Here is a 16083-nt window from a genome sequence, read left to right on the forward strand (position 1 = left end):
GTTGCAAATCACGATCATAAGCGTAATTTGCAGATCGATTTGGTGCACACATTCCCAGCTGCACCAATCCTTTGTTAGCGATTGACAAACATATATCCTCGATCGAAACCAACGCCTCATTATACACATTTAGTGTGAATTGTATGTCCGGATTCGTTGCTCGCAAACGACGTAGGATGTCTTCACTCATTTAATCTTTGTATTTTTCCCAAAGATCTTTCGGATTGGATGGGAAACACGTTGTCAATATTATCGCTGCTTATTTGCTGTGGTTGAGCAGTATTCGATGCATCAGCGAGTGCTGTGTCCCAATGGGCATCGTTTTCAAGAAGATTTAATTCTTGGCAAGCTTCTCGATAGGTCACACATACTTCATCATTTACTGTTCTCAGTTCTTAGAAGGATTTCGGTCCACGTACGTTAACTGACAGTAATCGCAGGTATAAACATTCTTGATTGTTTGGATGAACTGTATACAGACGGCCTAACGCGTCGGACGAATATAAATTCGGATGTCCTTCAACAGGTTTGGTTTGCCCTGTTTATGACGTTGAAATTTTTTCGCTGATGCATTTCATGAGTAGTATTTTGACACTTCTGAGTAAAGTAGCATTCTCTTGCGAACAAATCATCCGTGCACAATGAGAAGAACGCAGTTAACGTTGTTTGCGGTGGCGAAAATGCCTTTGCATGTACATTTCCCGTTGTAAAATGCACTGCTGTGCATGGACAACTGTTGGATGACGTTCATGAATTGGAAATGAGAAAAGACGCCAAACAGCTTCATTGCTACTAATGTAGCGTCCCAATTGATATCGTTCGATTTCATCGATTGGTGCAAATGCATTTCCCTCTCCAAAACTGCTATATCGCTTCCTTTGTTGACATATTTGCAAATGTATTTGATAGATTTCACTGAATTGCAATACTCGACATTGATGTGTGCTTTGAACGTCTTTGAGAGTAATGGTGAATACGGCACAACCCAACGATTATCGACTTCAATGCCATTGTTGCGCACTTTTAGAATGATGAATTTGCCACCATCTTCAGTTGATCGTCGACGATATTGTGGATATCCATCATTTCCACTGATAGTTTCGGCGTGTAAGTCTCTTGGATAGCGTTTCGTGCATTTTCCATCCTTCATGCACGGAGAATTGTTGTTGATCGCCACATGGACCATGAATCATGTTTTTGGTAACGACTTCGAATAAGCCTGGATCAATGGGGACATCTGGTATTTTTGCTGAGATGACTTCATCAATTTTGTCTGGTGTAATTTTGTCGATCAACCAAATCAAAATGTGTGCATGCGGTAATCCTCTTCTCTGCCATTCAATGAAATACATCCAACAGCGTGTCTCCCCAAAAACATAATGTATGACAATGAAATCCATCATAGATTTCAGTTTTTGTTTGAACACACGTGCGATAATGTCATGGCGATCCGAAGACGATTGTCCATGCAACAGAAGTTCTTTAATTTTATCTCACGTAGGATTGCACTTGAATGTATGAAAAAATCTGGACGGCCGTATGCGTGAACATAAGTCATTGCATCTTGTGAGTATTCATGTATGTGGCGTGGGCTTCCTGTGAATGTAGCTGGCAGTATGACCATTTTTCCCAGTTCATTGGGATTACCATCAGTAGCAATTGCATCGCGTAAATGAATATATTCTTCTGAGCGCAGTTCGGTTTGATTCAATCAAATAAAGGGAAGTCGTTTGGTCTCGAATTTTGCATACATATCGACAATGTATTGATGGAACAATTGCCAACATTTCAAAATGTGATTGTCTGGGTTCTCACGAATCATCAATTAATATGAATAGTAATTCATGGCACTGACTTTCTTATTGGTCTCCTCATGGGTTTGGGGATTTCTCATTTTGATGTTGAAATGATATCCATCTTCTCCTTGCCAGAATAAAATTGGATATTGCAATGCATCGTATGAGCGATGAGTTTCGGAGACTCGCTGAACATTACCATCTCTGCGATGAAGAACTATATCACGCGAGTTAAATTCTTCGCCAACTATGACGATCGCCACTTCATTAATTGTTGGTGCGTTGTATTGTCTTTCGTGTTGGCCGGCTGGTGTTTTGTCAGCTCTAATGACAACAACGTAATCATCAGCTGGCATTCGCTCAAGGACCGTCCTGAACAGTCGAACTAATTCGTTGTGTTGATCGAATAAATATGAATGGCAGCAACAATTTCTCTATTAGCGTTGGTATTGAATCGACAACGTTGATCAACTTGTTCATCAGTGGTTCCCATGAAATAAATTTGGAGAAATTTGTGATCTAAATCCGGCAGTGGTAGAAGTGATCCAACACGATGATAAATTTGCTCTTGGACTTTGAACGTTGGCATGTAATTGTCACGTATGATTTTTGTTGCACCGAACGATGTCATTTGGAAACATGAATTGTACTTGCGTATGTTTGCCAAGAAATGTTTCGACTCGCTTGTGTCACCTGATACCAACGTTGATAATGGTTCGGGTGGTAAATGCAATTCTGGCAATTTCACTTTTACACCTGCGCAGCACATTCCTGGGGTATCATTCTTGAATTTCAATGCACGGCAAAATTCGCATAACTTGTCCATTTTTCCAATAACGACACTTCGATGAAGACTGTAATCATAATCAGTATCGTAATGGAACGCAGCAAGATTCAAATCAGCGTGCAGTGTCCGTCTGGATTGAACATTGCGTTCTCGATTGGTTCCCAGTCTTGCTCTTCGTTGGTCAATTGTTTCATTCGAACGGGCTTGAGCAGTGCATACTCGATCGGCTTCCAATCTTGATTCTCGTTGCTCGTTCGTTTGAGAAGAACGGGCTTGAGCAGTTTGTATTCGAACAGCTTCTAATCGTGCTTCCCGTTGCTCGTCTGTTTCTGAAGCCCGTAATGCATTTTTCTTTCGTGCTTCAGATGTAGATCGAACAATTGATTTTCGTTTGGGGGGGGGGGTTGCATAACTTTCGACTATGCTCGCAAATTCGCTGAAAATAAATAATCGATAAAAAATCGAATATATAAATTCGCTGAATAAATAAATGGAAAAATTCATGGATATGCCACACAGTTCGTTATAATGATAACGAACATAATGATAGTAACACGATGAATGGGTCCTGGGCCCCCAATAATCTTTTTCGGAATAATTATTTTGGTTACTGTGGTTCTCAAAAAATGCGTTTCAGACATGCATATGCCTTTACGATTGTTTGCCCCTTCTTTAATGCTGCCAGTATAACAGTTTATTCCTTTGTAATGGTTTGTCACTTTTCCAATCCTCCCAGTAACTGAAGAAAACTTGGGTAGCACGGGGTATTATTGCTAGATGAACATGATAGTCATAATTAATTATTACTCCTTTTATGTTTATAAACAAAATATTTATTGACACCTCAACTTTATTTCTTCGGAAGTTACTTTTTTCGCACTGATTATCTTATTGTTGTATCACCAAGTTCGATGATTTTTGTTATATTTTAAATATATATATTTTTTAAATAAATCAATATGTATATAATACATAATAATCAAATATAATATATAAATCAATAAAAAAATGATTTAAAACTGTTAAATAATGATTATAAAAATAAAACATATAAATCGCCGTTGTCTAGCACCCGCTACACAACTATGCCAGGAACCTTCGACACGCGCGCCACCTATCGTAGGATAGATATACTATGCCAGAAACCTTCCCGGGAGTGTACTCAACAACTTCCCAAAGTTTCATGGCGATCGGATGAATAGTGTAGTAATGCATAAAAGACAGACAGACATACATTCGTTTTTATATATATAGATTGTCCGCCGTAGTGATATAGTTTAAATTTAGTTCAGACAAAGTTTTAAATAAAAAATAATTTCTTATTTGGGAGTTTGGAATATGGTGCACGCTGATTCTGCAAGTGTGAGAAGTTAATGATTTTACAGACCTTTACTATGTTCACACACTAATAGGCTAAAATAGCCTATAGACCTACTAGAAGAATGCCTTATTTCCTCGGAGTCACGAAGTGAATGCACATTATTCATATATGTTTTTTGTATTTTTTGTGTTTCTGTTTTTCTTTGCTATCGTTTTTGTCTTTTGTACAGTTTGCCATATTTTTGTCCAATAAAAAAATATCTGTCTGGAAACGATAGTCTTTGTCGTTCGCCTTCAACGATGTCTCTCTGATGTCTTGATTCAGGCAAATTAGCCTGCAGAGCTGTGTGCTTCTGAATTTGAAAGACAGAATTCACTTCTTATGCACACAGCAAAAATTCTAGAACAAAAATTCCAGAAACAAACTTCACGGAAGATGTACAACCACATACGCGGCACATCCCGCATGCACGAAAATTTTCTCTGAGTATTCACTGGGTGTACGTGTGATTTAGATGTAGTAGGGTACCTAAGTGTGGTCTTACTTTTGTATTTGTGGTCGTGTGGACTCGCACCGTGAGGATTCTGTATTAACCCCACCGGCATCACAGCGACTGACGGATAAATTGTTTCTTCTGCGATTTCCTACTTCGAGGCGTGAATGCGAGTCAGTCTTCCAGTTTAACAGTTTCGCCACCGAGTGCAACAGACAACAACTGTACAAATATTCCATCATTATACATAACGCACAGATTGAAAGACAGATGACAGCACTACAAATTCATTCACAACACTAGATAAGCAATCAGAACGTTAGGAACACGTGCACACTTAAATCGCCAATTACGATGTACAGGAGTTGAGCTCTGGTTTGAGAGAAAGACATCCCTCATACGATATTTACACCGGTAGAGTTGGAATTTTGACAAAAACTTACATCAGCATCAAACTATACGTAGAAAAGAAAAATCTGTACAAAAAAAAAAAAAAAAAAAATTACATTTACTGCCATTAAAAATACTTATTTTTCAATATTCCTTTATGAAATGCACCAGTGCAGATGCCATTCTCATCCGCCGCATCGGGAGGTTGGTGCCTCTCCACCGATGCTTAGAGAAAATCCTGCTCCCATACTCTGTCCGCCGTTTAAACTCCGCGCGAAGTTTGAAAGTCGGGACAGACCTCGTCACAAGCACAGCTAGCTGTACCAAGCTGGTTTGCGATGTGCTTGTATCCCGCCTTGAACTGCAGGCTATCTTCTCGTTTAGCGTCTGATGAAGCTAAGTAATCTTGGGTTTAAACACTGGCACTTGCTAGTTCGTGACAGAGAAACCTTTAAGATGTCGCGACTTAGACTCACTGCAGACATGCCCACAGCACTGGTGCAATGTCGCTTCTTACGCACCTGTATTTATACTATAATACTTGATCATTGTTGCATGGTAAAATGTGCAATTATCGAGAATTCATTGTTGAGTTGCTCATTGTTTGTAATGGTATGCGTTGTTGAGTATAAACAAAGTAAACAATCATTCTTATTTCAAATCAATACACAAATCATATCAGCAATTTTCGATCGATTTCCGCTGAATTTGACGTGTAGGTGTCCATCAAACAGAGAGCGCAGCATTAATTTCAGCTTAAAGTTTTATTTATCCTGAGTGATGTCCGTAAGGGTACGAACATAGTGAACACAAGTTCATTTGCTTTAACTTTGGTGCATGTGTGAGGGATGATTCAGATATTACAGAATGTGAAAAGAGCACAAAAAAGAGAAATGACTGAAAAAAAACTAAAAATGAAAAGGATTTGCAATTCAAATATTGGCCATAGATACAATATGCAATTTTTGCTATCGCTTAATGGGAGAATTTCGAAGCATTACAAAAACAATGGAGGGATATAGAGAAATAATTTTCTGTTCTCATTACTATATTTATGTGCTAAGCAATTTTTTCTGTGATTGACAGTATCGAAAACCGGAATGTATGACAAAATAGAAAATCTTACAAGAAGACTAGAGTAAAAGTATATGCCCCTGTCCAAAATTAAGCTTTGCAGAGCAGACAATCTAAAAGGATTTTCATTTCTTTGGATTGAATGTTAAATTAAATAAATAGCGGAATATACGCATTAATTGCCTCTTATTGTGAGGACTTGAAGGAATCGACTTGGAGTAGAGGTTTAAAGTCCAATCCGCACCTTCTCGTGGTGCAGCCTGCAAGTAGCCATATTTAACACGTGGTGAACGGACGCGGATGGGCTTCCTTTAACCCACACTGACCAGCGTAGAAGATTATGGCCAAAACCCCTCTAAAAAAGAAATATGAACTCTGTCAATAAACCAAGGCCCTCAGTCCCCAGCAGAGTGTCCCTGGTTACGGCAGCAACCAGCATGGCATGAAGACAGAGGGTGCTAAGAATATCTGGGTTGGACCAGGCAGTGCCGTCTTAACGCATAGGATCGGGGGCCTCAAGAGAGGAGGGCCTCAGAAAAGCGAAAGGCAGTTTAATTTTTCGAACATTTTCCAGGTAGGGCCCTCAGAAAAATCACTTGGCCCGGAGGCCCATGATGCTCTTGAGACGGCCCGGGGAACAGGCTACCATAAGATGATGACCTTGGCCACGTATAATGGACGATCTCTTTCTTCAGAAAATCGTTTGCAGGAGTTGGAAGAAGAACTGGAAAGAAAAAATTGGGACCTGTGGCATCTGTGAAATAAGAAGAAAAGGAGAGGAGAAAATCGAACTTGCCAGTGGGCATGTATTTCACTACAGGGGAACAGATAATAGAAGAACCAGTGGAGTAGGATTTCTCGTTCATAAAAAGTGGAAAGATCACATAGTTGAGTTAGATAGTACATCTGATAGAGTTGCGAAGCTGGTTATGCAAATATCAAGCAGATACCGGATACAGATTATACAAATCTATGCACCAACAAGCTATTCTGAGGAAGAAGTAGAAGACTTTAATGAGGAACTAGACGAGCTGCACAGTAAAGGAAACCATCATATCAAGATAGTAATGGGTGACTTCAATGACAGAATTGGAGAGAGAAGAAATGGCGAAAGCTCAGTTGGAAGTCATGACATCCTGACATCTTAACATGACATGAAGTCATGACATGATCACTTTACAGTAAGGAAGTGATCACATCGACTGATTAGATGCAGAATAAGGCTTAACACTAGAATGGACAGAGCGAAACTTATCGAAAATAGAAAAACTGTCATCGATATATCGATCGATCATATGGTAAAGCTTCAAGAACATCGATATAAATTCCAGTTAGAGCTAAAGAACCGATTTGATTTGCTGTATAACACCACTGAGGATGAATAAGATGTCACCACGATGAATAAAACTTTAACCACTACCCTAAAAGAAGTAGCAAAAGAAGTCGCTGGAGAAAAAGAAATCAAACCGGTGAAGAAAATAATAGAAGAAACAAAGAAACTTATGAAAGACCAGAGAGAATTTGAGATTAAGAAGAATGACCCTAAATCAAAAGTGGAATATGCAGAACTTTGCAAGACAGTACGAAAGCGGATTACAGAGGATGTCAGGAAGTTTAATTGCGATATTGTAAAGAGAAAGCATTGGAAGATAAGAAGTTAAGATTAAGAAGTTTTGCACTAAAAAGAAAAGATGGAACCATCACAAAATATGGAAACTAAATCATTAGTATTGTTGAGGAATTTTATAATGCTCTATATAAACATGAAGAACAGGTTCGGGACAGAGAAAAGGGAGCAGGAAGAAAAGAAAATGAAGACGAATTTGTACAAGTAGCATCTGTGCTGAAAGAGGAAGTCTACAAGGCTATAAGATGTATGAAAAAAGGCAAATGCCCAGGTGAAGATGGGATTTCAATAGACATTATTAAAGAAGCAGAAGAAGAATTTGCCAGTATGCTAGCTGCCTTGTTCACAAATTGTCTCACCCAATCTGATGTGCCTGAAGATTGGAATAACGCAATGTTGGTTCTTCTTTACAAAAAGGGTGAAAAAGAGGATATCAAGAACTATCGACCAATCAGTCTCCTATCAGTAATTTATAAAATCTTCACCAAGTGCTGACATATAGGCTTGAATCCAAATTGGACGAAGCTCAACCAAAAGAACAGACAGGATTTCGAAGTGAATTTAGAACAAAGGATCACATCCAAACAATCAGGGAACTTATAGAGAGACATAAGGAATACGAATTACCATTGTGTATGACCTTCATTGATTTTGAGAAAGCGTTTGACTCTGTCTTCACATCTGCTGTTTTTAAAGCTCTAGATGTAATTGGGGTAGAGAAGACTTACATCACAATATCATCAAGAAAATATATGACAAAGCAACTGCGACGATTCGTTTGGATAAAGGAAAAGCAAAAATTAAACTTGGAAAAAGAGTCAGACAGGGTTATACTATCTCACCAAAACTCTTTACCGCTGTTTTAGAAGTATTCAGAAAACTGGATTGGGATAAAAAAAGAATTAAAATAAATGGATAGTTTCTCAACCATTTGAGTTTTGCGGACGAAATTGTTGTTATCAGAAGTAATCCAGACGAACTAGAAGAAATGATACAGGAATTGGCGAAGGCAAGTATTCAGGTGGGCTTGAAAACGAATCTGCAAAAGACTAAAGTTATCTTCAACCCGTTTGCGTTGAAGAGGACAATCTTGCTCAACAACACAGAGATAGAAGAAGTAGAAAGCTATGTATACCTGGGACAGGAAATTACCATGGACAACGGGATCATTAATGAAATAAACAGAAGGATCAGGATTGGATGGAGCACTTTTGGCAAAAACTGCGTAATTCTGAAGAGTCACATGCCATTATGTCTGAAAGAAAAGTTTTTAACCAGTGTGTGCTACCAGCACTGACTTATGGAGCTGAAACATGGACACTCACAAGCAAGACGATACAAGGCTACAGACAACGCGAAGGAGCATGGAAAGATGTACGTTGGGCATCACAAGAAGAGACAGAAAACGAATCACTTGGATAAAGAACCACACAAAGGTATATGATATCATGGAAAGAATCAAACGTTTGAAATGGAAATGGGCTGGACAAATTGCAAGAAGACAGGACAACAGATGGACCACAAGTATTCTATAGTCGGTTTCAGGTTAACTTTGCAGTGAAGAGAAAAGTAGAGAGTGTATTCCTTCGTCGCAGAATATAGTTCTCATATGTCGGAGGTTTACGATGATCCTTTATACAGAATATTTCAAATTTTTCTATGATTTTCAAAAAAACACTGAAAAAATATTGTTTTGAACCGATGTTTATTTGTTTAAAATTTTTAAATTATAAAAAATATTGGTTATCATTATCAAAAATCCATAGCAACGGCAACAACATTCTGGCGCGATATCCTAGAAATTTTCCCAGGCAATATCATTGTCTTGTTTTTTTCGTTACACCATTATATACTGTATATATATTTTTATATCGTTATTTGGTTGAATTTTCGATAAGGACACAATTTTTCATTCAGTTTTACATGCAGTTATAGGCTTACATAAACACGAATATTCAATCAGTTTCATTTTCTCCCGAAAATAGGCTTCAGTGAGTTCAGATATTCACTCATAAATTACAGGAAGTGTTTCTCTTCCACGAGAGCGCTGATACTATTGTGAGAGGCCCTCTATGGGTGCAGAAGTTTTGGTGTTTGGTCCTCCTTTTTTTTAATTATTTATTTTTTGCTATGTTTATGGGATAGTTTTAATTTCTGATCACAAAGAGTGTTGACACGAGTCGCGTCTTCCACGCACACAAACGGACGCCATCTTCCACCCACTGTTTCTCCAGATGCCCCTTGCCTTTAGTGTCTCTTCAGATAAAATAAGTGGGAGAGGGGAGTCCACAGTGGTTTGGGCTTTCATCTTTTTTATGTGACAGTTGTATCTTTATTTTCACCAGAGATAGCCACGCTAAAGTTCTCTGCTCTTCCATTCCTGAATACTATATTTTTGGTTTTTGAATATATACCCGCTATAAACAAAACTCGGTAAGAATCATCTGTAATAACCATGAGCAGCACATCAACCGTAACAAACGACTAAAACTGACATGAAAACAAGTGTCATCGACGTATACCGTTCGAGAAGGGAAGATGGTCGAGCGACGGAAATTTCGTCAAGAAAAGTGAGTAAAAAAATTTTCAGTATAATTATTATTATTTGGTGCTATTCCTGCATTTACACGTGAAAACAGTTAATCTGCTTCTTAATTATTATTTTTTTTTTGATTGGCTTCGAAAGTTTTTTTCCCATATAAATTGAAGAGAAATGGTTAATATACAGTATTTTAAAATTATATGTTGCTTTCATATTATTGTTCGGAATTTTTTTTTTTTATAAATTAATTTCAGCTGAGAGAAGGGAAATATTGCAGAGAGAAAATATTAGTTATTTGAAATTTTTAGTGTTACTTACGGTACATCAATATGAAGAGTAAGTGACACGCTCTGATCGAAGATAATTAGTTTTTCTAAATTTTAAAACACTTTCTAATCAAAAAACAAAACAAATGATTTCAGAAACCTCACTTTAATTTCTGAAAGTATCAGCTGGGTTTTTTTAAATTCTATAATTATTACTAATTTAACTGTGCAATTACGTTACACGTAAAAAAAGATTTTTCTTAGTGAGATTGGCGAGAATGGGCCATATCTTACCAAAGCAGCGCATCGATACATTGGTTAAGAGGCTTTCGTTCCCATAGCAACGAGTGATGCGGTTCCCTCGTAGCTTCCTCTTCACTGCAAAGTTAACCTGAAACGGACTATAGAGTGGTAATCCCGTGGTGTTAAACGTCCGAGAAAGCGTCCCCACGTAAGATGGATTGACGAGATCAGGAAAGTGGCAGGAGTCAACTGGATGGCTAAAGCATCAGACAGAGCAGAATGGAAAAATTTAGAGCAGACCTTCATCCAGCAGTGGATTGAAAATGGTTGTTGATGATGATACGGATGAAAGTTTTGGTATATGAATTTTAATTACTTTTTTTACCGATAACAAAAAAATAGCGTTGTTTTAGACATGATTTTTATAAATAAATTTTTTAAAAATACATTTTTATATTTTATTTGAATTTAACAAGTGTGAAGCAGGATTAAGAAAACTGACTTTTCTATAAAAAGTCGACGCTCGTTTTTAGAAATTGGATGGATTGTAATTCGTATAAGTATCGTAAAAAATCAGAAGTTCTTAAATGGGTAATACGTTCAAAGAAATGGCACATTCTTCGAAAACTAAGGAGTAGTCGGTGAAATCGACGTTCGATTTCCAGAACCGACACGAAGTAGAACCACATCGGGTCCAAATTTAGTTCGACGTCGGATGTACTACGTCGCCTAAACTATCGATATAGGAATACGACATCGAACGACGCCCAGTTCAATACTGTTCGGATTCTTTACGTCGAACTATACAGGTTCGCCTGTAAGTGCTAATGCGGCTTTTATTTAATTAATTGTCCGTCGTAGTGATATAGTTTAAATTTAGTTCAGAAAAAGTTTTAAATAAAAAATAATTTCTTATTTGGGAGTTTGGAATATGGTGCACGCTGATTCTGCAAGTGTGAGAAGTTAATGATTTTACAGACCTTTACTATGTTCACACACTAATAGGCTAAAATAGCCTATAGACCTACTAGAAGAATGCCTTATTTCCTCGGAGTCACGAAGTGAATGCACATTATTCATATATGTTTTTTGTATTTTTTGTGTTTCTGTTTTTCTTTGCTATCGTTTTTGTCTTTTGTACAGTTTGCCATATTTTTGTCCAATAAAAAAATATCTGTCTGGAAACGATAGTCTTTGTCGTTCGCCTTCAACGATGTCTCTCTGATGTCTTGATTCAGGCAAATTAGCCTGCAGAGCTGTGTGCTTCTGAATTTGAAAGACAGAATTCACTTCTTATGCACACAGCAAAAATTCTAGAACAAAAATTCCAGAAACAAACTTCACGGAAGATGTACAACCACATACGCGGCACATCCCGCATGCACGAAAATTTTCTCTGAGTATTCACTGGGTGTACGTGTGATTTAGATGTAGTAGGGTACCTAAGTGTGGTCTTACTTTTGTATTTGTGGTCGTGTGGACTCGCACCGTGAGGATTCTGTATTAACCCCACCGGCATCACAGCGACTGACGGATAAATTGTTTCTTCTGCGATTTCCTACTTCGAGGCGTGAATGCGAGTCAGTCTTCCAGTTTAACAGTTTCGCCACCGAGTGCAACAGACATCAACTGTACAAATATTCCATCATTATACATAACGCACAGATTGAAAGACAGATGACAGCACTACAAATTCATTCACAACACTAGATAAGCAATCAGAACGTTAGGAACACGTGCACACTTAAATCGCCAATTACGATGTACAGGAGTTGAGCTCTGGTTTGAGAGAAAGACATCCCTCATACGATATTTACACCGGTAGAGTTGGAATTTTGACAAAAACTTACATCAGCATCAAACTATACGTAGAAAAGAAAAATCTGTACAAAAAAAAAAAAAAAAAAAATTACATTTACTGCCATTAAAAATACTTATTTTTCAATATTCCTTTATGAAATGCACCAGTGCAGATGCCATTCTCATCCGCCGCATCGGGAGGTTGGTGCCTCTCCACCGATGCTTAGAGAAAATCCTGCTCCCATACTCTGTCCGCCGTTTAAACTCCGCGCGAAGTTTGAAAGTCGGGACAGACCTCGTCACAAGCACAGCTAGCTGTACCAAGCTGGTTTGCGATGTGCTTGTATCCCGCCTTGAACTGCAGGCTATCTTCTCGTTTAGCGTCTGATGAAGCTAAGTAATCTTGGGTTTAAACACTGGCACTTGCTAGTTCGTGACAGAGAAACCTTTAAGATGTCGCGACTTAGACTCACTGCAGACATGCCCACAGCACTGGTGCAATGTCGCTTCTTACGCACCTGTATTTATACTATAATACTTGATCATTGTTGCATGGTAAAATGTGCAATTATCGAGAATTCATTGTTGAGTTGCTCATTGTTTGTAATGGTATGCGTTGTTGAGTATAAACAAAGTAAACAATCATTCTTATTTCAAATCAATACACAAATCATATCAGCAATTTTCGATCGATTTCCGCTGAATTTGACGTGTAGGTGTCCATCAAACAGAGAGCGCAGCATTCATTTCAGCTTAAAGTTTTATTTATCCTGAGTGATGTCCGTAAGGGTACGAACATAGTGAACACAAGTTCATTTGCTTTAACTTTGGTGCATGTGTGAGGGATGATTCAGATATTACAGAATGTGAAAAGAGCACAAAAAAGAGAAATGACTGAAAAAAAACTAAAAATGAAAAGGATTTGCAATTCAAATATTGGCCATAGATACAATATGCAATTTTTGCTATCGCTTAATGGGAGAATTTCGAAGCATTACAAAAACAATGGAGGGATATAGAGAAATAATTTTCTGTTCTCGTTACTATATTTATGTGCTAAGCAATTTTTTCTGTGATTGACAGTATCGAAAACCGGAATGTATGACAAAATAGAAAATCTTACAAGAAGACTAGAGTAAAAGTATATGCCCCTGTCCAAAATTAAGCTTTGCAGAGCAGACAATCTAAAAGGATTTTCATTTCATTGGATTGAATGTTAAATTCAATAAGTAGCGGAATATACGGATGAAAGTTTCGGTATATGTGAATTTTAATTACTTTTTTTATCGATTACGAAAAAAAGCATTGTTTTAGACGTGATTTTTATAAATAATTTTTTAAAAAACACATTTTTATATTTTATTTGAATTTAACAAGTGTGAAGCTGGATTAAGAAAACTGACTTTTCTATAAAAAGTCGTCGCTCGTTTTTAGAAATTGGATGGATTGTAATTCGTATAAGTATCGTAAAAAATCGGAAGTTCTCAAATGGGTAATACGTTCAAAGAAATGGCACATTCTTCGAAAACAGAAGAATAGTCGGTGAAATCGACGTTCAATTTCAAGAACCGACACGAAGTAGAACCACATCGGGTCCAGATTTAGTTCGACGTCGGATGTACTTCGTCGCCTAAACTATCGATATAGGAATACGACATCGAACAACGTCCAGTTCAATACTGTTCGGATTCTTTACGTCGAACTATACAGGTTCGCCTGTAAGTGCTAATGCGGCTTTTATTTAATTAACTAGCTTACCCGTCGCGCGTTGCTGCGATCTCAGAAGAAAGGCAGTTCAAGGGAACTCGTTATGATAACATTCAATTTACATTTTGTCATTTTTATTGAAACTTATTCATTTTCATATGGAAAAAATTTCAGAGCGTCATTTTAATTCTATTTATTTATTAGAGTGCTTGTGGATACACGATATTTTTTGTTTTTCCGTCTAGTGCGTACACGAATAAATCGGAACGTTTTCCGAGGCGTGAGCTGGCCACATACAGTTGTACATGCGAGAAGCACTGATTCTCCCAATCTAGCCCACACACTTGCAGCGATTGCCGTTGTGCTTTGTTGATGGCCATTGCAAAAGCGTGTCGCACCGGAAACTGTAAACGTTTCAATTCAAATGACATATCTGTTGGGATCATTGGAATACGTGGCAACAATACATCTTCATCCTTGAATTTGCCATTCAAAATTGTAGCTTCGATGACATTGTTCATCATCTTTTTCACCGAAAGTCGTGGTGGATTGATATTTCGGAGAAGAATGATAGGCCCGCCAATTTTCAGTGTTAAAATGTGCGGTGGCATACCTGGAAAATCGAGTGAATTCAAGAATTCCGTTGGGTAATTGACAACTTCGTCTAGATTCATCACAGTATCGATGGACTTATACGTTGTCGTTTCGCCTGGTATTCCGTTTTCAATGCTGAAATTGATGGCATTGGCATCGTTGTTTGTAGCTGCTAATATAGCACGTGCACTGAGCCACTGATGATTTTTGTAATTCCACGCGATATTTGGGAAAACCTTTTGAATCAATTCGTCTTTGGTTGATGTCATCTTACAAATGTTTGTTGGCAATGTGATACATTGTGTAGATCTGTCGATTGCCATCTTCCCATTCCCAATATCCAGCAATTGTTTTGCGAAACGTTCGGCGGATGCATCATTTTGTAGTTGAACACGCATATTGGTTTTCAAAGTGAATTTCTTTACATGTCGCCATAGAACTGATGATTTGAGACATGCATGAGGCAACATCAGCGGATATTGAACGTGGTATGACTTGCAGAGTTTGTCGAAAATCACCAGACAATAAAATGAGTGCTCCACCGAAGGGCTGTCCACTTCCCCTCAAATCTCGCAGTGTACGATAAAGCGCTTCCAATGCTTTTTTGTGAGCCATTGTGCATTCGTCCCACATGATAAGTTCACATGTTTGGAGAACTTTGCCATTCCGGAATTTTTGGTGATATTGCATGTTGGCGTCTCAGTGGTTTTCAAATTCAACGGCGATTTCAGTGCTGAATGCGCTATTCGACCTCCATCCAAAAGTGTTGCCGCAATTCCAGATGATGCAATTGCCAGTGCAGTTTTATTCCGTGTTCGCATGGTTGCCAAAATGATTGAAATGAGAAAAGTTTTGCTTGTACCTACGGGCGCATCTATGAAGTACAATCCGCCGCTTTGATTTGTAATTGCTTGCATGATTGTGTCATATACAATGCGTTGTTCTGGAACCAATTTCGGAAGATTCTTTTCAACAAATGTATCCAAATCATCGACATCGAAGTGTGTTTCACGTTGCAAATCACGATCATAAGCGTAATTTGCAGATCGATTTGGTGCACACATTCCCAGCTGCACCAATCCTTTGTTAGCGATTGACAAACATATATCCTCGATCGAAACCAACGCCTCATTATACACATTTAGTGTGAATTGTATGTCCGGATTCGTTGCTCGCAAACGACGTAGGATGTCTTCACTCATTTAATCTTTGTATTTTTCCCAAAGATCTTTCGGATTGGATGGGAAACACGTTGTCAATATTATCGCTGCTTATTTGCTGTGGTTGAGCAGTATTCGATGCATCAGCGAGTGCTGTGTCCCAATGGGCATCGTTTTCAAGAAGATTTAATTCTTGGCAAGCTTCTCGATAGGTCACACATACTTCATCATTTACTGTTCTCAGTTCTTAGAAGGATTTCGGTCCACGTACGTTAACTGACAG

The 16083-nt window shown here is 38.1% G+C and overlaps 1 protein-coding gene across 1 annotated transcript; it reads right to left on the bottom strand.

Moving 5' to 3' along the window:
- Positions 1-12120: 12120 nt before the first annotated feature.
- Positions 12121-15038, bottom strand: LOC149075857 (uncharacterized). The gene is made up of 2 exons (XM_089242155.1): positions 14391-15038; positions 12121-12225 (listed from the first exon to the last, which is right to left on the bottom strand). The coding sequence occupies exons 1-2, from the start codon at positions 15036-15038 to the stop codon at positions 12121-12123; spliced, it is 753 nt and encodes a 250-aa protein (XP_089098281.1).
- Positions 15039-16083: the final 1045 nt, after the last annotated feature.

Source organism: Pholcus phalangioides, unplaced genomic scaffold (assembly GCF_987345545.1).
Source record: "Pholcus phalangioides strain wild (caught in Gottingen) unplaced genomic scaffold, Ppha-v1.0 ptg000015l_1, whole genome shotgun sequence".
Lineage (NCBI taxonomy): Eukaryota > Metazoa > Arthropoda > Arachnida > Araneae > Pholcidae > Pholcus > Pholcus phalangioides.